Here is a 26,163-nt window from a genome sequence, read left to right on the forward strand (position 1 = left end):
GAATGCCCCAATGACTTCAAAGCTTCAGAATTTTGCCGTGTCCAAGAGACCCGTGATCTGAACCTAAATCCGGAGACGACTTTGCTATTATTGACTTACTGCTGCCTCTTCTTCTTCTTCCTCCTCCCCATTCTCAGGCATCATATTTCACATCATAGCGATCTGATCGCTCCTCTCATCTTCCGAACCTCAAGTAAAACCTGAGTAAGCAAACCAACTCTCTGTCTCTCTACTTGCTTGTTCGTTTCAGACTTTCATACTGATTCCCTGTCTCTGATATGGGTTTCTTTATTGCTTCTCTTTGTTTTTTGTTTGGAGAAATTGAATGCGAGAGTGATGGAGAAACCAGGAGCAGGTGGAAGGCCAAGGCAGTTGACATGTGGGAACACGTCAGGGTGTTGGAAGGGAAAAGAGTAGAGTGTAAACATTGTGGATTGAAATTTGCAGCAAGTGCTAATCGCATCAAAGCCCATATAAATCAGATCAAGGGTCAGGGAATTCGACTGTGTCCTGGTTCTCCTCAGCTAAACAATACCAATTCCGACAAAGTGACCAGTGATCTCAAAGAGAAAGAGGACCTCCTTGCCATTGATGATTCTTTCTCGCTAGAAGACCTCCCTCATCCCCAAGGTACGAAATAATATTATTTGTATTTTACTTTAAATGGGAGAGTGATATTTCAGTATCTCGTTAGGGTATTATTAAACCATTTATTTGACAGCTATTATAATAATAGTATACTATTATAACAATCTTTTGGAGCACATTTTATTATTTTAACCCACAAAAGGGCTTTTTGCCTTGGACCTCGTACGCAGAGCTGCAAGGCCTGGGCTGAATTTTTGTAATTTAAAATTTAAAATTTTAATTATACTAATAATTTAATAAATTGTGTCATTTTTATATGTTAATTCAAAAATTAAAATCAATCAAATAATTTTAACCATATTATTTTGTAACATCAATAATTTCAATTAAACAAATTTTAACAATTTCAACCACATGTTAATTAGATAAAAAAACTGGGCCTAACGAGTTAGCCCAAACTTATTTTTTAACAGGTTGATTAAGGTGAAGCTTAAAATTCCTTTTAGGTTAAAAAAAAAAAACACCCATTTTTTATAGTCTGACTCTAAAAAATGCAAGATTGAAACTGGCTTTATAAGTTTGAAGGCCTGGCTTGTGTTCACGGGTCTACTCACATGCAAACTGTGAAATCAAATCTAACCCCTGCAACTCATCAACAAAAATTATCGCCATAACATGATTCTCAATTATGTGTGTGTATATTATATTATTGTTTTTAAGAAAAAAGGATTACACCTGTAAATTTTATTGATAAGTTTTCATTTACAGAGGATGAAAATACTCAACTCTCAAATGCCAATTTTGTTGTTAGGAGAAAAAAAAAAGGAAAATCAGAAACTAAGGGCTTGTTTGTTTTTTGTTTTTTAAAACTTTTTTTTTTGTTTTTGAAACCATAAAAATTTAAAAACTTGTTTGATGATGTGTTTTCAATTTAATTATTTTTAAAACTATTTTTAGTTTTTGTTTTAAAAATAAAAAATAGAAATAACTTCAAGTTACTGGTAAATAAAAAAAAGAAAGAAAGAAACAACTTCAAGTTATTTTTTTTATTTTTCTTGTTTTAAAAATATTTTACATTTAATTATTAAAAATTATAATTATTTTAACTAATTTTTATCATGAATTACCACCATATTAATCACCTATAATTATCATTATCAGTCTATTTTTAAATTTTAAAATAATTTTAAAATTAACATGACCAAACATATTTTCATTTTATTTTGTTTTGAAAAATAATTTTAAAAATGGCATTACAAAATAGTTTTAAAAATAAAAAATGAGAATAGAAACCGAATAGGTCCTAAGGTCCTATTTTTTTTGTTTTTAAAAACTATTTTTTGTTTTTAAAAACAAAAAAAATTTAAAAACTTGTTTGATTAAGTGTTTTCGATTTAATTGTTTCTAAAACTATTTTCATTTTTTTAAAAAACAAAAAAATAGAAACAATTTCAAGTTGTTTTCATTTCATTTTTTTTAAAATATATTCCATTTGATTATTGAAAATTATAGTGTTGATTAATTTTTATCATAAATTACTACCATTAACTGCCTATAACCATTACTATTAGTCTATTTTTTTAATTGTAAAGCTATTTTTAAATTAACATAACCCAGCAAATTTTTATTTTATTTTGTTTTGAAAAACAATTTTAAAAATTATATTATACAACAATTTTTTTAAAAAAATGAAAACAGAAACTAAACAGGTCCAATATCCCTGGTACTAACTTGACACCAGCACCAGAGACCTAAGTCTACGAACCTAGGCACATGGGACGCATAGGGACAAATTAACATTAGTGATAAACATCGTTTTTGTATATGTTGTGGATTGTGATGATTAGTATATTAATTCTAAATAAGGTATCAGCTTTTCTTCTTATTTATTGGAGCGAGGAATGAAACATTAATGCTTGATTGTTACATGTCCTTCAAACACACTGAAGCTATGCATCAAGAGATGATTCATGTTTGCCCTTTCTCTGTTTCTCATATGGTGAATGAAGCTGACTTGCGGTTGATTCAATATGTTTTTGAACAATCATGCAGGTTAGATTTATATACATACTTCGAATTATATTACTAAATAGTATTTCTGTTTATTTGTTTTTCTAAGCTTAAATATTAATCTCTAATCTTATATTTTATTCAGTGATGAGAAAATTTTCTCTTCACCACGTTTACATTTGACACAATCTGACTTTATTACTCTTAGACCGGAGGCCGATTTGAATTCGTGGGTGAGTATTTACTTATACTTTTATTCTAATTTGTTATTATTGAGGAATGTCTTGGTTATGTTAAAGAGTTTTTAATTTTTCTGTTTTCTTAGGTAATAGATATTTTTGTCTATATCTTGACGGAGACTGAAAGGAAGAAAAGTAAACCTTTGAATTTGTACCTTCCAGTGATGTTTTCGGTGATATTTTATTCCCTTTTAATAGGATGATATATGTTAGTTCTGGAATTTAAAAAAATTTATTGAAAAATATGTTTAATGTTTCTTTTGTTATAGAATGAAGCGCTCAAAAGTGACGTAAGTTCCTTCCTTAACTTTGTTGAGCGGCATAATATGAGAGAAAACTACATGTTTCACTTAAACTATTGTGAGAAGGTATTATGTTATTCTCTTCTTGTAGTTGATGTTTCGCTTACCATTATGAATGCTCTTTCGACTATATGTCAATCTGATTTTTTTGATCACATATTACAGATTTTTATTCCTGTCCATGCTAAAAAAAATTCTTGTGGACATTTTTATTTATACATTATTCATGTGAAGAATGAAGTTGTTGAAATATGGGATTCTCTTTATGATCAATTTATGGATAAAACTGAACGTGAACGAACAACACAAAAACTGGTAAGTATTAAATAACTGTAATATTCGTTAATTAATATATTGATGTTTATATTTTAATTCTATATATATAATTAATTTCGTATATGTAGTTGCTTGCCATGGACAAATTCCTCGGGGTTGCCATGTTCACAAAATTTCTCTGGACGATGGCAATCAATATCCCATTACAGCCTAATGGGTGAGTTTATGATTTTTTATTCTAAATTATTAGCTTTATTAAAGCAAGTGTGCATCCTGACCATATCATATTTCTTCAATACGTAGATATGATTGTGGTATATTTGTTATTAAATATATGCAACAATCAGATAATTTTGTGAGGCAAAATCCCTCATTTCAGGTATGGTCACTTGCCAACTTGTTAGTTTTTGTTAATGCTCTATACATATTCATTCACGCATACATATAAATGATATGGATAAAATGTGTAGTTTGACAGTAATAAAGAAAGATTGGATTTGGCTTTAGAGTTCCTCAACAGTGACTTAAACCAAGAAAAGAAAACACTATATGATAAAGTAGCAAGAAGATGCAAGCAAGGCAAAACTGCAATTGAAAGAAAGTGGGTTGATACATGCAAAACATTATCTGAAGATGTTGGAAGAGGGGCATGTATGGAATTGGTTGCCTCTGATAATAGAGTCAAGAGAAAAAATGCTAGCTTGGAAAAAGGTATATGCTTTAACTTAAATTATATATTCTTTCTAAGTTCCCTTAAAGTAAGTAATAGCTATTATCATATCATACTTCCCTTAAAGTAAGTAATAGCTATTATCATATCATACTAAATGATTATCACTTTGTTTTTAAGACATGGTGAAGGATATATAAATGGAATATATTCAATTATTTTTGTATTTTATTCTTCTCACTTCTTGTGTTTGAAAGAAATAATTCCTATTGTGACCTCATGTTAATTGATTATTCTTATTCTTATTCTTATTGCTAGGATGTGTTAAAGGTTATGAATTGCCAACAATTGAGTTAGTGGGCAAGAAGTTTCAAAGTTATGCTAAACAAATATGGAAATGGCTAATGGAAAATAAGGTGTCAACAATTGGGATATGGGGAATGGGAGGAGCAGGGAAAACAACTTTAGCAACTCATGTACATAACAAGCTTTTAAAAGAAGCTGGCGATGACTTTGACTATGTTATTTGGGTTACAGCATCACGATATGATACCATTTATGAGTTGCAAAAGGTCATTGCAAGATCAATTAATTTAGACATATCTGATGAGCATGATGTGAAAAGAATATCCGGGAAATTGGTGCAAGCATCTAAGCATTTAAATAGATGTGTCCTTCTTTTAGATGATGTTTGGGATCCTATCTTTTTAGAAGAAGAGGTTGGATTTCCTGTTTCGAATAATGGGATTAAATTGATTTTGACAACTCGTTCATGGGAAGTGTGCCAAACTATGAACTGCTTGAAGAGCGTAATAGAAGTAGAACCATTAAATGAAGAAGATGGTTGGGAATTGTTTAAAACAACTCTTGGATCCCATATGATGCAATCTAGTGAAGTGGAGCCTATAGCAAGTACTGTGGCTAAACAATGTGAGGGTTTGCCCCTTGCAATTGTTACGATAGCAAGAAGCATGAAGGGAAAAGAAGGGAAAAGAGAATGGAGTCATCTGTTGGAATGCCTTCAAAACTTGGATAAGGGGCAAAGTGATATGGAGGAGAGGGTATTTCCTGTGTTGAAATCTAGCTATGCTTGCTTAAATAATAAATTGCAAAGATTTTTTTTGTACCTTGCATTAACTGGCAAGGAATGTTTTGTTGACAGTAATTTTAGATGTTTGATTAGAAGATTTTTCCATGAGGAATGGATAGATGAGAAAAAGAGCTTGGAGATGCAGTATAATGAAGGTTACACCATGATGAAGAAATTAAAGAATGGCAGTTTGCTTATGGAAATATATGATGGGGAATTTTGGATTATGCCCAAATTGCTGAGGGTCATGGCTATTAATATTGTAAAGAAGACTGATGAAATTATGGACAAATCTGATATGAATTTGACAGAAATACCGGAAAATGGTGAATGGCATGAAAATTTGCAAAAAGTTTTTTTGAGCAGAAATGAAATACAGAAAATTGTAGATGGCACATCTCTTAGGTGTTCTAAACTTTCCACATTGCGTTTAGATTGTAATTATGATCTCAAATGGATCCCAGATGATTTTTTCAACAACATGCCTCTCTTAAAGTACTGGATTTGTCTAGGACTGGCATCGAGTGTTTGCCCGAATCCATCTCTAACTTGGTATGTCTCATCACATTATTACTTTCAAATTGTACAAAATTGAGTTATGTGCCTTCATTAGTAAAATTGCAGCGGTTAATATCATTGGACCTTTCACATACTGCCATAACTGAAGCACCTTGTGGCTTGGAATTGTTGGTCAATCTTAGATATCTGAATCTAGATGATATAGAACAGTTGAAAATATCACCATCAATGATAGCCAAAATGACCAATCTGCAGTCTCTTATATTGAACCGTTACCCAAAATCAATGGATATGAGGGCACACGATTTACAGGGTTTGAGAAATGTAGAAGATATTTCAGTTAACTTTTGTAACATTAAAGAGTTTAATGACTATGTTGAGAGTTTCCCGTACAAAGATCGCGTGCTCAAAAAATACCATCTAAGTTCAGCTACGTCACTGAATTTTTATCTCAAGTTGTATGTTGATGGTTGGGAAGCCTATTGTTCAAAAAGGGTTGTTTTTTGTGGTATTAATTTGGGAAACAGAGTGGTGCTTCCACGAGACGTCAAGGAGTTGATTATATGTGAGTGTGACCTTTTGGAAGACTTAAAGCCCATAGCTGCACCGTTTGCTCCATTCGTTCATAAATGCACCCCATTTTCTCACCTTATGTACCTTTTTATTCATGAATGCAGCAGGATGAGGATTCTGCTGACGTGGGCATTATTATCACACCTCCTCGAGGGCATTTCTGTAATATCTTGCAAGTCGATGGAAGAGATAGTTGGAGAGGATTGTAGCAATGACAATATTCTCCCTACCATCACCCTCCCCAAACTGAGATTTGTGTACTTGTATAAGCTACCAGAATTAAATTCCGTGTTCAGAGGAACCATGCTCTGCCCTTCTCTGAAATCTTTTCATGCCGTCTTTTGTGAGAAACTAAGCCACCCTTCGATAGAAATTGAAGAAGGACATGAGCTTCTGATGAAGAATACCAAGACTGGATACTGTTGGAGCAGTGATGATCAGGTGCATATCTCCCCCAAAAGTTGACTTCCTTTTATTATATGGATATCATTTTATCATTTCTTTGCTGAGCACGTATATGAACATTACTGCTATCTGTGTTTGTTTTATTTATCTTTATTTTAATTTTAAATACTTGTCATGAATTTTTATCATACTTTAAATTTCTCTTTACCATTGCTCTGTTTTTTCCCCTTTCTTTCACTCTGTTATTTGGATTTAGGTCTAACACTTTGTTTTAGAGATGATCAAACTTGAATGCTGAAATTCATGGTCAATTTTGGAGTCGTTACTAATAAAATAAGTCGTGCATTTTTCAACTTAAATTTAGTTGATCTTTTTTTTTATTTTGGTCAAAATTTAATTGATCTTTTGAAAGTTTGGATGTGTAAACATATTATTTCAGTTATAATATGCAGAACATCAGATAAATATTAACTATGTATATCGAACCAGTTTGTGGCACATGCATCTGGATTTTAATTTTTTTTATTCAGTGTTCAAATCGTGTAGTGCAATCTAGGATCCTTTGAAACCCAAAATGAATGTTTTACAAGATCAAATGGGTTTGTGTTTGAAGCTTGACAAGATTTTGGTTCCCTTTGTAGCCCCTGAAAAAAAGGCTAGATGATTCCTCGATCGAATTTATGCCCTCTGAATTGATTGACGGATTCAATAAATTTAATGAGAGAAATTGATATAGAGGAGAAAATTCATCTGTTCACATATTTTTATTTAAGAAAGTCAAAATTCAGAAGAAAGAAAAGAACTCAATTCAACTAAGCGAAAGAAGGATTTTGTTTGGAGCTCCATTTTAAAACATAAAGTTATTGATAGAAGTAAAACTGTTCTGTTGATTATGATATTTATGCCTCTATGGTTTTCAGACCAGTAATTTCCAATGAATGTGGGATCTATATCTTTGGGTTTTGGAAAAAAATCTCAAGGCTTCTTTCTCTCCTTCTAAACCCTTGTTCCTTTTCAATGGCTGTTCTCTTTTGTAAGGTTTGAATATAATTCTTTTCATTTTTTTGGCTGCATTGAATTTATGATTAACTGAGATAATATTTTACGCCCCTGGAAATTAAATTAGGAGATTTGAAACGGGAAAAAAGTAGAAAATTAATATGGCATCACAAATTTGTTTGTCGTATTGAAATTGTGTTAATGACAAAAGGCCTGACTAGTTAGTATCAGTCTTGGATGTTGTTATTGTGCTCATGGCCATACTTCTAAATAGTTACAGTGTGGGTCTTTTTGTCGCTAGAATGCTTCTCTTTCATGCTTAATATAATTGTGAGTTTGGCTTTAATAGAACCAATCTGATCAGGAGCTCAAAAATATGGTTGAGAAGGACAGAGAAAAAGAGAACGAGGATGATGAAGAAGAAAAGAAGGAGGAAGAGGAGGAGGAAGAAGAAGAGGATGAGGATGGGGATGAGGAAGAAGAAGAGGATGAGGATGGGGATGGGGAAGAAGAAGAGGATGAGGATGAAGATGGTGAAGAGGACATAAAATTGTGGTTAAAGGCTACTGGCAGTAATTAATAGGAGTTACATTTTTGGCATTGAATGCGAGGCTCGTTCATTTCATAACTCTTGTTTTATAAGAGCATCCCTTGCCTTTCATTACATTACAGGACTCCGTCAAGAATTTTGAAATGGGTGTGTATGTACATTATTTTGATTATATCAAGCGGAACTTCATATAAATATTAACCATACCAAACCAATTTGTGGCATACATAGCTTGATGTTAATTTCCTATCCAGTGTTCAAATCATGCTCTGCAATGTTGGGTCCTTCAAAACCCAAAATGTGTGTTACAATATCAAATGGATGTGTTTGAAGCTTCGTAAGATGTCCATTAATTCTCTTTATAACTCCTGGAAAGGGGCTAGAAGATTTCTTTTTAATTAAATTTATGCTCTTAGAATTTATTGATGCATTCACCTAAAGATCAAAAATTTACTCATGGTTATGTTTCTACAGTTTAGAATTTTTTTTCTTTGGATTTTGGTTCATGTTTGCTTTTAATCAAAACACGAACCAAATAAAACCAATCTATTTGCCTAAAAAATGACATTTGATTGATTTTTTATCGAGATCAATTTGGTTCAATTTTTAGATAGTTTGATTTTGTTTGTTTATATATGGATTAAGTTTCAATATTTCTTTAACATAAATTATATATTGAGACTGACTATAATTTTTGGCTCTTTTTTCCTTTCACATTTCAACTTCAAATCACATCCTTCATTCTATCATTCATGAATGAAAATGATCACATTCAAAATAAAAATATTCAAATTTTATTATCAGTAAACATCAGAGTATATGCATTTGTAAGTAACACAAGCTAAATTTCATTATAACTTGTTTTGATTTCAATAATGAAAAGTAACTTGTTTTAAATAAACATGGTGAAATTATACATCTAAAATTATTTAAAAGATCATTCTTAAATAACATGAGTATATCCATTTGACTGAATAATAACATTAGGAAATGAAGGATTGAAAATTCTATTAAAGTATTTTGGATACGAGTTAGACTTTAGTTGAAGTTAAAATTAAAAAAAAAACAATAATGTCCAATATTAATAATAAAAATTACATTTAAAAATATAAAAGATATGGTGTAGGTTTGGTTAAAGTTTCAGATAATAAAAACTGAGACCTAAACTAAACCATTCAATTTTCAAATTTGTAAAACCAAATTAAAGCTTTTTAATAATCGGTTTCATTTAATTTTTATTGGACTAGTTTGGATGAGTTTGGTGTGATTAATTTTGTTTAGTTTTGCTCACCAGTTTATATATCACTGGAAGCATGTTTCACTTTAATGAAAGAAAATTTTAAATCTCATTATCTATATTAAAATTTAATAATTTTTCACCTTTACCTTCTAATAAAAATAAAAATAATTATTTTTAATAATTTTTATAGCATTTAAAGATAGAAAAGTGAATATGAATATTAAAAATAGTGAATTGCCCTGTAAATAAGATCAAAATTAATCTTCTTTCTCTGTCCTATCTGATGAGTGTTATATATTTTAAATATATTATACTACAATTAAGATCATGATATTAATTACTCATTTCATTTCAAATTATAAGATAACTTGATATAGGATTATGCATACCAATAAATGATAATAATGACATTTTACCAATTTACTTTTTCAAAACAACATTATAAATTTTTAAAAAATGCCCTTACACAATTTTTTTTAGCAAAACCCCCCACCCAATTAATCATTAAGTTATAACATCATTCAATTCTCTCTTTACTTAAAGAGTAATATTAAAAAAGTATTATTAATTAAATATTAATTTTTTTAAATTGTCTTATAGTTTAGGATAAAAGATCTTCCCAATGTTGTCTTATAATTAGGACAAAAGGAGTAATTTTTAAAAAGAAAGATCAATAAGTATATAAATATTTTTCTTTTTGAAGAAGCCAATTGTCTAGTGGTTTCCTAGTTATTCATCGCTTCTACAAAGGAAACAAGATAATGTCGCTAAATTCATTGCTTACGTATTTCATGCCATAGGCATCGATACTTAATTATTCGTTACGAATATAATTTTTTATAATAAATACATATGAGACCATAATTATAAAGAACAGGCCAAACCCAATTAGTTGAACTAATGTTTTAATTGATTCAATAAAATATTTTATTTATAACTGAGGTGATCACGATTCACTCACAATTTTGCTCATTAACTTTAGTGGTTCAATGATTGGTACCTTATATCAAACTTCATAATTAATCATCATTAAATATATTTTTCATTTCCCCCCAAACTTTCAATATAATTTTTCGTATTGTTTCGCCGCCAAAATCAAAGCAAGTTCTTGCTACTATAACTTTCAGTCTTTTGACCACGTTAGATGATCAAAATTTATTAGAATGCTTTGTTACCACTGTGGTGGGTCCACAACTATTTTACATCTATATTTTACAATCTCTTATATTGAACCATACCCCAAAATTCATGGATGTGAGGGAACACGATCTACAAGGTTTGAGAAAGCTAGAAGTTATTTTAGCAAAGTTTAGTGATATTGAAGAGTTTAATGCCTATGTTATGAGATTCCAGAAACAAAGATCGCAACAGGAACGGACCTACATGCATTATAGAAGGGGCACTTGCCCCTACTAGATAAGGGAAAAATTAAAAAATTATATTTTGAAAAATTTTCAATTACCTCCCCCAAAAATTTTCAGTTGCCACCACCTTAGAAAAATCATGTCTCCTTAAAGTTTTCCATTCCTCTGCCTAAAATTTATTCTATACATAATAAACTTAAATAAAAGGGAAAATGCCAGTGACAGTTCCTAGAAGAGGGGGAAAAATAATGATGGTCTTGAATAATTGAAGGTTTATTTATATATAATTAAAGGTTTATTATTGACTTATACATATATAAATGAACTTTCAATTATTTATGGCTCTCACTACCATACTCTCTAAATAAAAATAGTTTTATAATAGAGGAAATAATAATTTAAAAAATAAATTTCTCTAATTGCATAAATGAAAAAAATTATCTCAAAAACTTCTATACTATACAAAACAAGAAAGTAGATAAATTTTATTTAATAAATAATAAAATTAAAAACATTATTATTTTCTAATATTTATAAATTTCTGGGATTTTTAAACACATTATTTTTTCTATTGTTATAAATTTTACCTTTAATTTAATTTAATAAACATTAAAAATATTATATGTTAAAAATATTAATATTTATTTTAAATGTAAATTTTGCCCTGACTAATTAATTTTTCCGGTTCAGTCACTGGATCGCGTACTCAAAAATTATTGTCCGCGTTCAGCTACATCATGGAATAATGTTCTTGAAAATGTTGGACGCGATGCCTATTCTTTAAAAACAGTTGTTTTTTTTTTTTAATGACATTGATTTGGGAAACAGAGTGGTGCTTTAGGAGACATCAATGAGTTGATTATAAGTGAGTGTTGCCTTTTGGAAGACTTAAAACCAATAGTGGCATGTCCATTTGTTGCATCCTTGCATAAGTGCGCCCCATTTCCTCACCTCAGAGATCTCAATATTTCTAAATGCAGCAGGATAAGGATTCTGATGAAGTGGGAATTATTATCACAGCTGCAAAACCTAGAGACCATTTCTATTAAGTATTGTGACTTGATGGAAGAAATAGTTGGACAGGATTATAGTGGTGAGATTATTTCCCCTACCACCATCACCCTCCCCAAACTAAAATTTGTGAACTTTGATAAGCCACCAGAATTAAATTTTGTATTCAGGGAACCATGCTCTGTCCTTTTTCTCAAATGTTTTTATGCCTTTCGTTGTGAGAAACTATGCCACTCTTCGATAGTGATGGAAGGAAATGTCCTTTGGATGGAGAAGAGAAACACGGGATTCGTTTGGATAAGTGGCAAATGAGGTCCATATCTCTCCTCTAAGACTTAACTTTCTTTCATTTTATGGATGCCATTTTATCATGCTTTGTTTGCTCACCCGCCTTCTTTCTTTTTCTTTTTCTTTTTTTTTTTGTTCTCTTTGTTTTATTTTTTGTTGAAATTGTTTGGGATTTGATTCATAGGAGCTAATCATTCCTTTTATTGTTTTTTTTTTTTAAATTCTGGTTAGCAGGCCCAACCAAACTGCCATTGATATCATAAAATCATGTCAACATCTCTCCCAAAAGTTAACTTTTATTTATTGTGGAGTTAAAATAACATTTTTGCACTAACGAGTATCAGGTCTAGCAAAAGAAGTTAATTCTTTGTAATATGAAAAATTACAGTTTAATTTCTTACTGAAAGATATGCCCACATTTTATGTCGACTGTGAGTTGAATAAGATTATCTTCAATAGAAAGATATCATTGAGCAATTAAAAAAAATAACATTTTTGCTTTCCATGTATTCTCTTTGAAATTAAGTACCATAGTGGTACGCTGCATTTCAAGATTATATATATATATATATATATATCATATTATCACAGTGAAAACATATATATTCTGGTGTTGGAGTTCATGCATACACTTTATTTTGCTTCAGAATTTCATAGCCAGGGCTCATTTGTTTAATGAAAGTACTAAGTAATATCATGATGAGTCCCTTACTCGTTGAAAAAAAAAGGGGTAAAAAATGACAAATTTGATCTATTTTCTTAATAATAAAATATTACGTCATTTATATAGTGCTTCAAATACATGATATTAGTAATCTCATTTGGGGTTATATTATTCTATAAAAAAAGCATATAAATTTTACAGTTTTGTGACAGAAAATGCTGTTATATATATTCTTATGTTAATAATATCATTACATATGCAAATTCTTGAAGGGTTTATTTAATTTATGGGAAAATTTAATCCTTGCTTTCATATTTCATGTGTGTTGTAATCATACTCTATTACTCATGTAGAATTGTGTTCTCTACAAAATTTAAAACGTAAGTCATGTCATTCATAACTTATTACAAATAGGGAAGTTAAAAGTTTTTTTTTTATATTATATGAACATTCTACTGGTCTAGCTTATTTGTAGATTTCTTCTTAATTATTAGAATCTAGAATACGTCAATATTGTTAAGTGCAAAGAAGGGGGCTTCTTCTTTTTTGGCTAGGAATGGAATAATCCATTAACCAGGAAATCCTGTACTGGAAGGAGACTGTAAAGTCGCTTCGACTTGATATGTCACTCACGTTATTTTTAAAACCAAATCAAACCGAGGAGTCATGCTGCTTGGACCATTGATCAAAATCATTAACAATTCAATTTAAATTAAAAAAATTATTTTTATGATTGAATTAGATTGAATCAGAGTTGAGTCGTTATTAAATTAAAAATTGAAATAGTTTTTAAAAAATCGGATGGTTTTAAACATAAAATTAAAAAAATATTAAAAATAAAAAAAATAAAAAATTAGATTTCTACTTAAAACCAATTTTATTTTTGGACAATTGGATGACATGTACAAAATATGATTTGAGACTTTTTTTTTATAAAGATGTTGACAATTATAAATATAAATGTATATACTTTTGAACTCATTTATATCTAATTTAAATAAGATTCACATATATTTAACAAATTATAAAATTTTAATTTATAATATTATTAATTTAAGGTCATATTATGTCATTTGATTAGCAACTAGGCATATTGTAAATTTGTTTCTTATATTTATTTTATATATACAGTTAATATTATTTTTATTTAATTATTATATCATCAATTTAATCATGGCCTAACCGATTAGACTATACCAATTGAGAACACTAATTTGTTTTTGACCCAATGTTCGATCCAACTTTTAAAACATTGGTTACTTGGTTACTCATTTTTATTTTGTTTTAAGTAGTTAATTAATATAAGCACGGCCAAGATCCAAACAAGGAAAAACTGCCTAATTGTTTTTATTTTTTTTAATTGTGTAAGGATTAAATTTCACTGACAACATATATTATCTCTCCCAAGATATGAAAGAAAAAAGGTAAATATTTTCTAATTAACTTATTATAATACAAACATTGAAATTTGAACCCCCTCAATAACAACAACAACAACAACAACAACAAGCCTTTATCCCACTAGGTGGGGTCGGCTACATGGATTGCAAGACGCCATTGTACTCTATCATTTATTAAGCTTTTACAAATATTATTAATTAAGAGATCACGTTCAACAACTTCCAAGAGTGTTCTCTTAGGCCTTCCTCTACCTCTCTTAATCGGACTCAAAGTTATATGTTCCACTCTTCTCACTGGTGCCTCCCTTGATCTTCTTTGTACATGCCCAAAACCATCTCAACCGATTTTCTACCATTTTTTCCTCAATAGGTGCCACCCTCACTTTTTCACGTATGTGCTCATTTCGAATTTTATCTTTACGTGTATGTCCGCACATCCATCGTAACATTCTCATCTCTGCCACTCCAACTTTATGCTCTTGCTGTCCCGTTAGAGCCCAGCATTCACTACTATATAACATTGCCGGTCTGATAGCAGTACGATAAAACTTTCCTTTAAGTTTATTAGGCACCTTACGGTCACAAATAACTCCTTTAGCTTTTCTCCAATTAAACCACCCAGCTTGAATTCTATGTGAAATATCTCCACTGATTTCGCCATATTTTGAATAATGGCTCCCAAATATCTAAACTTTTCCACTTGAGGTATAATTTGATCTCCCAATTTCACTTCCAAATTATTTTCGAATAGTCCTTTACCAAATTTACAATATAAATATTCCGTCTTACTTCTACTCAGACGAAAACCTTTCGACTCCAATGTCCTCCTCCATAACTCAAGTTTGCAATTAACCTCTTCTCTTGTCTCTGCTATAAGAACTATATCATCCGCGAAGAGCATACATTTCGGGATTTCCTCTTGAATATGTTCCGTCAAAACATTTAAAATCAAGTTGAACAAATAAGGACTCAGAGATGATCCCTGATGTAGTCCAATCTTTATAGGAAAATCCTTTGTTTGACCATTAGGCGTTCTTATACTAGTTTTTACCCCCTCATACATATCTTGTATGGCTTTAATATAAGCAATCCGTACTCCCTTTTTTTCCAACGCTTTCCAAAGCACTTCTCTTGGTATACGGTCATAAGCTTTTTCCAAATCAATAAAAACCATGTGTAAATCTTTATCTTTACAACGATACTTTTCCATTAATCCCCTTAGTAGATAAATTGCCTCTGTAGTTGATCTACCTGGCATAAAACCAAATTGATTCTCAGAAATACTTGTCTCCAATCTCAACCTGTGCTCAATTACTTTCTCCCACAATTTCATTGTGTGGCTCATGAGTTTAATCCCTCTATAGTTAGTACAATTCTGAATATCTCCTTTATTTTTATAAATAGGAATTAATGTACTTCTCCTCCACTCATCAGGCATTTTCTTGGACCGTAAAATCACATTAAATAACTTAGTTAACCATCTCACCCCTTCTTCACCTAAACATTTCCACGCTTCGATAGATATACAATCAGGTCCGTTAGCTCTACCATTTGCCATTTTCTTAAGAGCTTCCTTTACCTCCTTATCACGTATTTTTCGATAGAATGACAAATTTTGTTCTCCTTCACCAGTTACTAAATCCTCCAAGTTACTAGATGAATCCTCTCCATCATTGAAAAGTTTAGAAAAATAAGTCTCCCATCTATTTTTAATTTCATCATCTGTAACTAAAATTCTTCCCTCTTCATCCTTAATACACCTTACCTGTTCTAGATCTCTTGATTTTCTTTCCCTACTCTTGGCAATCTTATAAATATTTTGCTCTCCTTCCTTCGTCTCAAGGTTCTTATAAAATTCTTCAAAAGCTTTGGAACGAGCTTCACCCACAGCTCTCTTAGTTTCCTTCTTAGCCATACGGTACCTCTTCCAATTTTCTTCATTGTTACACAAATGTATGGCTTTAAAACAGTTCTTCTTATACTTGATTTTGTCCTGTACACTATTATTCCACCACCAAGACTCCTTATCTCTCGGACCAGAACCTTTCGATTCTCCCAAAACTACTTTTGCAACCTCCCGTATCTTTTTAGCCATATCCTCCCATATGATGTTAGCACTTCCCTGAGAATCCCAAATTCCTTTATCCAAAAGATTTCGCTTGAAAATATCTTGCTTCTCACCTTTTAATTGCCACCACCTAATCTTTGGTGTTACTACTTGTCGACGTTTTTGGATTTTACTCATAATACACACATCAAGGACTAGGACCCTATGTTGTGTCGTTACAGCATCTCCAGGGATCACCTTACAATTTTTACAAAGTTTTCTATCTGTGTTCCTAACCAAAAGAAAATCAATCTGCGACCTTGAGGCTCCACTTTTGTAAGTGATGAGATGCTCATCTCTCTTCTTGAAACAAGTGTTGGCAATCTTAAAATCATACGCCAATGAGAAATCAAGAAGAGTTTGCCCTTCATTGTTTTGCTCTCCAAAACCAAAACCACCATGCACCCTCGCATACTGACCAGCTTCCCTCCCGACATGCCCATTAAAGTCTCCTCCAATAAAAATCTTTTCACTCTGTGGTATGTGTCGAATCAACCCCTCCAGATCCTCCCAAAATAATTCCTTAAGACTGGCTTCTGTCCCGACTTGCGGCGCATAAGCGCTAACAATATTAACAGTCTCACGTCCAATTATCATTTTTAAAGAAATAATTCTGTCTCCAATTCTGCTAACTTCTACAACGTTCTTCTTCCACTCATTATCTATAATGATGCCTACTCCATTGCGTGCACTTACTTTTCCTGTATACCAAAGTTTGAAACCTTGAATATCCTTAGCTCCTTCTCCACGCCATTTTGTTTCTTGCAAGCAAAGGATATTGATTTTCCTTTGAATCATAACCCCTACAACCTCTACAGATTTACAATTTAATGTCCCAACATTCCAAGTACCAAATCTAATTTTGCTCTTATGGACTAACTTCTTTAGTCGCGTGCGTCCAGAATGACGCGGTAGCCCTTGCTCATTTAACACTACATCCGGGCGCCGATGCAGCGGCTCTAACTCACTTATCACTGTACTCGAGCCATGCAGCGCGTTACTTACGGGCAACGACCTAGCATTAACATTATAACGTCTATTGTCCATGTTCATGATAGATTCAACAAATTTTTACATTGGCTGTTGATGGCCTAACACAACCCTCCTCCTTTACCCGGGCTTGGGACCGGCTATAAACATAGGCGGAGTTTTGAACCCCCTCAATCATTTATTTAAATAATAAAAGCCCTTCCCACTCACCCAAACTTTCATTGGTCGAGTATCTTACTTACCCCTTCATTCAATTATAAGTTACTTTAGCAGCAACATCTCCCAAACAATAATAAACAAAAGGAAATTAAATTTGTGTTTTGTTTATATGTAATCGGTGTACTTTCCTTCTCGTTTTCTCATCACCTGGAATCTGGAAATCCGTGTCATTCGGATATATAGCTAGAACCTATCCGATTGGAAGCTGTATTTGTTACCCTCTCTAATTCTATTGATAGGATCGAAAGAAAATTTTTTTTTATCTTATTTATAAATTATGTCATTAAATTTTTATAATAAATTTTTTTTAAAATTTTTTTATCTTATTTATAAATTACATCATTAAATTTTTATAATAATTTTTTTATCTTTCATTAAATGTTAGATAGAAAAAATATATTATTAAAATGTGTATATTTAATAGGAGTAAAGTTAAAAATTTATTAAATTTTAAGATAGAGTTAATTAGTTTTAAAATTTTTATTGGTACTGGTGAAACATATTAAAGGTGACTCATAAATAAAATTAGAGGAGTACGTTTTTTTTTTTTTAATTTTTGTTATCCAAGGATGAATGACTCAGAATAATAAGAACTAATGAATGCAAAGGGAATAATTCCATGCATATGCCCAACAGCAAATCAAGAATAAAATTTGTTAAAATGCTCAATGTCAATATCAATTGAATATAAGATATAAAATTTATTGGGGATATATGTTCACAAGTCACATGTGATTTAATGTTATTTTTAATCAAATTCCCTGCATTTATTTTTTTTTATTATTTTTACATATTTTATTGACTTCTCTGTATTTCTATTGTTTTAATTTTCCACACACTTCATTAAAATTAAACTTAATAAATGAGTTTTAGATTATATATACATAAACTTTTGAAATAATTATTTTTTTACCTGTATACATAGGATAAACATATAGCAGGTGGATTTCATTGCAAATTAAAATGATGGCATTAGTTACTAATTGGGTCATGTATAATAAAAAGGGCTGTTCCCTCGAAACATGATGAGTTAAACTATGAATCTCCGTTAGAAGTACTCACATATAATATCCAACTATGCTTTCAATATGATTATTTGAAAGGAGAATACTCATGAACAATTTAAAACAAAAGAGGCCATTAACTACGCTGTGGTAGATATCATGTCAGTTAATTAGATTATTTTATTAATTTTAGGGATTATGAAACTTTCTATTTTTAAATTTGTCTTAATTATCATTTTGATCCTTCAAATTTAATTTTTATTACTTTAATCCTTTATATTTTCTTCAATTATTGTGAATTTTTTAAGTTTGAAAACTCAAATTAATTTTTAAATTAATCTAGTGTGTAAAATATATTGATGTATATATAGTTAAATGAGAATAAATTAAAGAAAAATTATATATAAGTACCACAGAGTAAATTTATTTACAAACAAGTTTCACAAAATTCATAAACCACAATTAAATTCCTTAAAAGCTGAGTGTAATTTGAAATTGATGTCAAAAGATAATAATGCCTTTGTTAAAATACATTATATCAATTGCAAATATTTACAACTACTTTATCTATAACTTACAACTATCACTTTAACTGTTTAAAATAATAATTTTATATATCTAATAGTTAAACCAATCATGTATTATTAACAAATTTAATACTAATTATTTGCAACTACTTTATCCGTAATTTATAATTATTACTTTCACTTTTTACAACTATAACTTTACATATTTAATAGTTAAATCGATCATGTATTACTAATAAAGTTTAATACTAATTGTTTATAACTATATCACTAAGATGTAAAAAGTTAAAGTTATAGTTGTAAAAAGTTGAAATGATAGCTATAAATTATTGATGAAATAGTTAAAAATTATTTAACTGATGTATTGTATTTTTAATAGAGACACTATTCTCTGCACCCTAATTTCAAATTACAATCAAGGTTTAAGAGACCTGGCTGTGATTTTTAAATTTTGCATGACTTATTTATAAATAAGTATATTCCATGGAACCTATAGATAATTTTCTCATAAATTATCATCAAATAAATTTAATTTTTATCAATGAATAAAGTAACAAATTTAGCCATATACTATTCTTCAAGGAGCATTTGGTAGCATAATTTATCAGATATTGTAAAATAAATCACGAACTTTAAAAAAATGGAGCATCCAGTAACTCGCTATTAATTTCAACTGACAACATTATGTGGGGCTCACAATGACACGTGGTACGACACGGGTATGACATATGAGCATGATAAAGGTATAAATTTACTATTTTTCAAGGAGCACTGAGTAACCTTTATTATAAAAAAAAATGGACCATCTAATATCTTTCCCTCAATTTTGACTAAATATCATTTAAGGCCCACAAAGCATTAATCTCTCTAATCTTCTTGCTTTTTTTTTTCAGTATCAGCCTAAGAAAAAGAGGTTCAAAGAGTTTTTATCTGAAGATATTCACAAGGATGATGCCAATAAAATAGAAGCTTGATTTTACTATACATGGAAGAAGTTTGATTCTAGCTTAATTTAGTCACAAATTATTTCTTTTACTTTGTTAGCGTCATTTTTGTGAATATTTTCATATAAAAACTCTTTAAACATCTTCTTTTTAAACTGATACTAATAAAAAAGGCAAGAATATTGGAGAGATTAATGCTTTGTGGGCCTTACAAAAACATTGTTTTTGTTTTGTTGTTTTTAAAAATCCAAAGTCTATTTTTAACCTAACTAAATGACTACATATATTTTTCTTAATTTATATGACTGGCATTAATATTCTGTTATTCATATTAATAAATTTTGACAGTGTTATCTTCTTTTTAAACAATAAGAACTAAAATAAAAAATGGAAAAAGAAAAGTCAATGCTACTATTCATCATTGCTACCAAAAAAATAAGATATTATTGCTAAGTTCATTGCGTATTTCATGCCGGAATCGATACTTAATTATTTGTTACGAATACAAATTTTGTTTACAATAAAGATATATGGAACTTCTCAATGACAATAATTCATTATTACATGAGATTTTTTTTATATTTTTCAAAATATTTTAATCAGATTTAATGTGAACATATCTATTTCTCATGATTTTATCTGAATTTAAAATGATCAGAATCTAATGTCATAATCATTCCATATCAAAGACCCCATTTCTAATGTTATCGAAAAAAAAAAAAGACCCCATTTCTAAATCAATAAATTAAAATCAACACCCAACAGTGTGGCCCTTGGTCTTTTCACGAAATGAATATTTTTGGGTTTTAAAATACTTTCGCAAGAGAACCTAGTATCTTAATCTTAAAATAATAAAAAAGTATAATTTTATCCTTAAATTGCAATGTCACTTCTATGGTTAAAAGAATACAAAGGTTCATTAACGTCATCTGCATTCGGCAGCAAAGGTGCTTGTCACCCTCATTGGGTAATCTCTGTCATTGATATTAAATTGTTTTTAAAATATTTTTAATATTACATTTATCAAAATAAAATATGTAAAAATTATAAATAAATCATAATATTAAATATAGACTACTTAGAGTACATCTAAATAATTGATTTGTAAAAATTATAAAATTTTCAATATTAAATTAAACCTTTTATATTATATTTGCATTATCCAAAATACATCTAGATAGTCAATTTATAAAAAATATTAAAAATAATATTAAATTAAGTTATCCAAATTAAATCCATATTAATCAGAATTGTGATAAACAGATTTAGTAAATATTTTTATATTATTTTTACATATTTTTATTTTAATAAATATAAAAATAAAAAAACTTAAATATGGACTGTCCGTGATGAATACCATGGTGTTCATCCTCTAATAAGTATAAAAATAATTCCTGAGTTAATATTAAATTTTTTATAATATATATATATATAATATTAAAAATAATTTAAAATTAACGGTAGATATTATTAAAAAAAATAAAGGGCCGAGATTACCCCATAGGAGTGATGAGCACGGACCAAACACAGATCCTTCATTAACTATGTGCACGTGGTACATGGCCCACATACAAGTGGTGGCATCGTAACCGACTATCCAATGTTTGCTTTCTTTTGAGGACAAGGGAACAGTGCAACACTTTTTTTTTAAATTATTCACAAATATCTTTTTATTAAAAATAATTTTCTCTGAGATATGATTGGGTATATTTATGGTGAAAATTTAAATTTTAATTTGTTACATTATGAGAGACTATCCTTCCCATTATATTTAATTATGTTAGTTGAAAGTTAGAATTCAGTATTATTTACCCAGTATGAATCATGGTCAAAGAGAAAGCTAGAATTCAGAAAGATAGGACGCACACATCTTTGTGTATGATTGTGTGGTGTATTTAAATATTCTTTCCTATTCAAAATATAAACAATTTTTTATAATAATTTATATATTAATGAAAATGTTATTTTTATAAAAATATATGTTGTTGTTCTTTTTATCTTTGTTTTTAATTTATAATAAGTGAAAAATGTTATAAATTCATGAATACAAAAATTTAGATTAATAAGTATAAAAGGTAAACTGAGTAATTTTTTTTATAAATAATACTAAATTATTAATATTTTGGATCTAAATTAATTAAAAAGTGCTTATATTTTCCAAAGAAAAATATACCCCTTCCATCTAAAAATATAAGACAATTTTTGAAGAGTTGAACGTTAAAAAGTATAAAGCATTTTTGGTATTTCAATGTGTAATCATAACTTTTTAAAAAAAAGTATCCTTAATAAATAAATTACTCTACATTTATTTTAGAGTGAAACAACTTATTGAATAGAAACATATATGAAAAGATAGTATTAATTTTAAGATAGTAACTACTTTGTTAAGGATAAAATTTGTTCAAAATGCTTTATACTCCCTTCAATCCTTATTATAGGACACTTTAACCATTTCATTCCTTTTAAAGAAAGTTAAATTTTTTTCTTGATATTATAAAAAAGTGAGATGTATTTTTATGTGGGTAAAATTAAAAAACTAATTTAATTGTTATAAGGTGTCCAATATTTTAAATTAAAAATTAATTTTAAAAGATGTCTTATAAATAATATTGAAGGGGATATTGTTTAAAGATCGGAGAATAATACACACATACAGAGAGACGGTGAGAGTGAGCGAAAGAGATGTAAAGACACACAGGAATTGAAAATTGAAAGTGGTTGGACCAAAGCCGACAACATTATCATTTTCTGCGAGCAAAGTGCGTGATAAATAAGATCTTTCTTGTTATAAAAATAAATAAATAAGATCTTACTAACAGAAATAAATAAATAAATATATATATATACTGATGTAAAAAACACAAGTTCATACTATAACCAAGACTAAAATGTGTGCAAAATAATGAATTATAGAAAAATTTGGTTTTGATATTGTAATACAATTTGTGAAAATAATAACTTATCTTATTAATTTTAATATGAAATATATTTATACAAAAGAAAAATATGTATCAAAATCTATCTACGAATAAAATAAAATAAAAAAAACAAAACAATCAGTTTATTAAATTTATCAATAATATACAATTGTATATTAATGATAAATCCATTATAAATTTTAAAACCCCTTTTTATATATATATATATATATATCAATGATAAACCTCTTATTTATTAATATGAACTAATCATATACCCAAATTTTTAAAAATTTAATCCATATTTTCTAAGTAGAAAATTATTTTTTTTTGCAAGTGTTCCAATTTATCCAATAAAAAAATTTAATATTATCCTGTATTATCATGACTTACAAACATGACAAAAAATATTCTTTCTCTATTTTATAAATAAGATCAAAGGAGTAGTATGCATTTTTGTTTAATGAGGAAAAGGACAACTACCAAATGCTTTTTTTCATTACAGCTGGAAGAAAAATAATCGCAATTGATCGATACGTTATTAATTATCCTTTGCCGTCATAAGGCTAAAATTTTCAATCGTTGGCTCATGTTTGACGAGAGAATGCATGAAGAAGTTGCGCTCTCCTTCTCAGCCGCGCATTCTCTGCGCGGCCACCCATAGATAGGCTCTTTGTTTTTTTTCCCCTCCTCTTCTTCCTACTATTTCCAATTTGGATTGATCTGAACTCCTGCTATGTAGAACCATTATAACCAACCTTATTAATACCTTGAACATTTCTTTGTCATATTTATTTAACATGACTGCGTATCCTACAATTTAAACTCAGGATCACAAAATAAATTGATTAAACTCCCTCTACTTAAAGTGGAAAAATTTAACCTGCATAATTTATATTGCCACCGTCTCCTATTTCTAGACTGCATGTGCTAGAACTGATGTAAATATGAGGGTTTCAAAAGGCTATTTTGTACTATTGATGGGAGGAAGAGGACAATGCAATATAGAATGGTGGTTAAAGGATTTTGACGAAGTTAATTAACAGTCTCATTGTTGGCTTTGGGTGGAAGGCTTCTTCATTTCACGGCTCTTGTTCTATATAGAGCATCCCCTACCTTGCATTATATTATAGGACTCCCTCTAGAATTTGGAAATACATTATTTTGGTTATATCAAATAGAACTTCATATAAATATTAACTATACCAACGCAGTTTGTGGCATATATACAGCTTGCTCTTAATTTCTTATTCAGTGTTCAAATCGTGATTTAGGGTCATCTGAAACCCAAAATGAATTTGTTACAACATCAAATGCGTATGTTTGAAGCTTGGTAAGATTTTCGTTCTCTTTGTAATTCCAGGACAGGGGGCTAGACGATTTCTTGATTAAATTTATGCGCCAAGAATTCATTGACGCATTGAAAAAACGATCAAATATTTATTTATGTTTATACTTCGATGGTTTAAATTAGGACTAACGAATGTTGGGTATTTTTCTTTGAATTTTGGTGTTGGCTTTCAAAATCGACGAAAGAAATTATGGGGGGAAACCTCTCGAGTTCTTTCCTACCTTCACCCCACCTTCTTCTTCATTTTTAATGATTTATTTGTCAAATTTGAATACAATTTTTTGAGATGAGAAAAAGCTCCCAACGCCAAAAAAGAATTTGGTGGCTTGATGAGGATTCGACCAGATCCCGACTAGCCTTTTTTTTTTTTTTTTAAGGGTAAGGATTATGTCAATGGTCACCTCTATTTCTATCATTTTTCTTCTCAGAGAATGGATGTAGGTTATATTTGGTGGCGGCGAATCCGAGACGTTGAAGAGGGGAATATGTACCATCAAGTGGTGTGGTTTGGTGTGTGGTTGGCGATGAGTTCTACTCCTTCTTCTCTGTCTACCTGAGATGTTAAAGGACTTGTGCTTAAGATGCGGGAGACCGAGTCTGGATACACTTTGTCACAGGATGAAAAGGAGAATCCCTCCTCCAAAAGTTGACTTCTTTTTATTATGTGAATATCATTTTATTATTTATTTGCAGATTACATATATATGAACATTAACAATGTTTGTATTTGTCTTATTTTTCTTTATTTTAATTTTAAATATTTGTCATTAATTTATTTCAAATCTTAAATTTGTCTTTACAATTGCTATGTTTTGCCTTTATTTCACTCTGTTTAATGGATTTAAGTCTAGCACTTCATTTTAGACATGACCAAACTTGATTACTGACCAATTTTGGAGTCCCGGCCAATAAAACAAGTCGTGTCCTTTTTCAACTTAAATGTAATTGGTTTTTGGAAAGTCTGGGTGTGCATACATATTATTTTAGTTATATATCATGCAGCACATCAGATAAATATTAACTATATATATTAAACCAGTTAATAGCATATACAGCTTGATGCTATTTTTTTTATTCAGTGTTTAAATCGTACAGTGCAATTTAGGATACTTTGAAACCCAAAATGAATGTGTTGATCAAATGGGTTTGTATTTGAAGGTTGACAAGATTTCCATTCTCTTTGTAATTCATGGAAAAAGGGCTGGAAGATTTCTTGATTAAATTTATGCCCTAAGAATTAATTGATGCATTCAGAAAATGATCAAACACTATGAAAAAAACGAATCATGAGCCTCGAAGAAAATTTAGAATTCTACAAAATCAAATATAGACATGTATGTGTAATATATTGTGGGGCATAACAAACTAATGAGTGAAGATGAAACGTTAAAGTCACGTTTGCTTACTAACATAAAATAAAATGGAATGGATTAAAAAATTAAGATAAAAATAAATTAAATCATCCTTTCCCTCATGTAAGCATAATAAAATTCATTAATATATATTATAAATATGGGAATTATCACATTCTTCAAAAATCTCATAAATCATGATTCTCAACCCCATAAACTAAATTATCCATCCTTCTTATGAATGCACTCACATATTTTTATCTTTATTTGTTTTAATCCATTCCATTCTATTTTATTATAGTAAGCAAAGGTGACCTAAAAAAATGTTGATATATAGATTACAATTAGAAACGGGTTGATTGTCATCTGTAAACAACATTTTTTTAGTTGAAGATATTGTGGCTTTTGTAACAGTAAATTGCGCAGAGATCAAACTTCTTAGTAGAGTAGTGATTATTTGAATAATAATATACATCAGATCACGTACCTTGACATTGTGGAAAGGACAAGACCACGGCTGGATGCAATGTCCAATGTTATGTGACAATTGTTGTGAAATGTAT

The 26,163-nt window shown here is 29.7% G+C and overlaps 2 protein-coding genes across 4 annotated transcripts; both read left to right on the plus strand.

Annotated features, from left to right (window-relative positions):
• Nucleotides 1-225: 225 nt before the first annotated feature.
• On the plus strand, nt 226-3,327 carry LOC129317347 (uncharacterized). The gene is made up of 6 exons (XM_054961689.1): nt 226-630; nt 2,538-2,640; nt 2,744-2,831; nt 2,924-3,010; nt 3,107-3,272; nt 3,305-3,327. Exons 1-6 carry the CDS (start codon nt 279-281, stop codon nt 3,325-3,327), a joined length of 819 nt encoding a protein of 272 aa, XP_054817664.1. The 5' UTR covers nt 226-278.
• Nucleotides 3,328-3,334: 7 nt separating this feature from the next.
• LOC129318814 (disease resistance protein RPS5-like) lies at nt 3,335-8,436 on the plus strand. 3 transcript variants are annotated; one of them, XM_054963777.1, is made up of 7 exons: nt 3,335-3,454; nt 3,544-3,632; nt 3,719-3,794; nt 3,886-4,126; nt 4,404-5,727; nt 6,372-6,708; nt 8,021-8,436. In XM_054963777.1, exons 1-7 carry the CDS (start codon nt 3,416-3,418, stop codon nt 8,249-8,251), a joined length of 2,337 nt encoding a protein of 778 aa, XP_054819752.1. In that variant the 5' UTR covers nt 3,335-3,415; the 3' UTR covers nt 8,252-8,436. The 3 variants fall into 3 exon arrangements, with proteins under 3 accessions (XP_054819752.1, XP_054819754.1, XP_054819755.1); XM_054963779.1 differs by having other exon boundaries at nt 8,036-8,436; XM_054963780.1 differs by lacking the exons at nt 3,335-3,454; nt 3,719-3,794.
• Nucleotides 8,437-26,163: the final 17,727 nt, after the last annotated feature.

This window comes from Prosopis cineraria, unplaced genomic scaffold (genome assembly GCF_029017545.1).
Source record: "Prosopis cineraria cultivar Desert tree isolate PC_DT_omini unplaced genomic scaffold, ASM2901754v1 PC8, whole genome shotgun sequence".
NCBI classification, from domain to species: Eukaryota; Viridiplantae; Streptophyta; class Magnoliopsida; order Fabales; family Fabaceae; genus Prosopis; species Prosopis cineraria.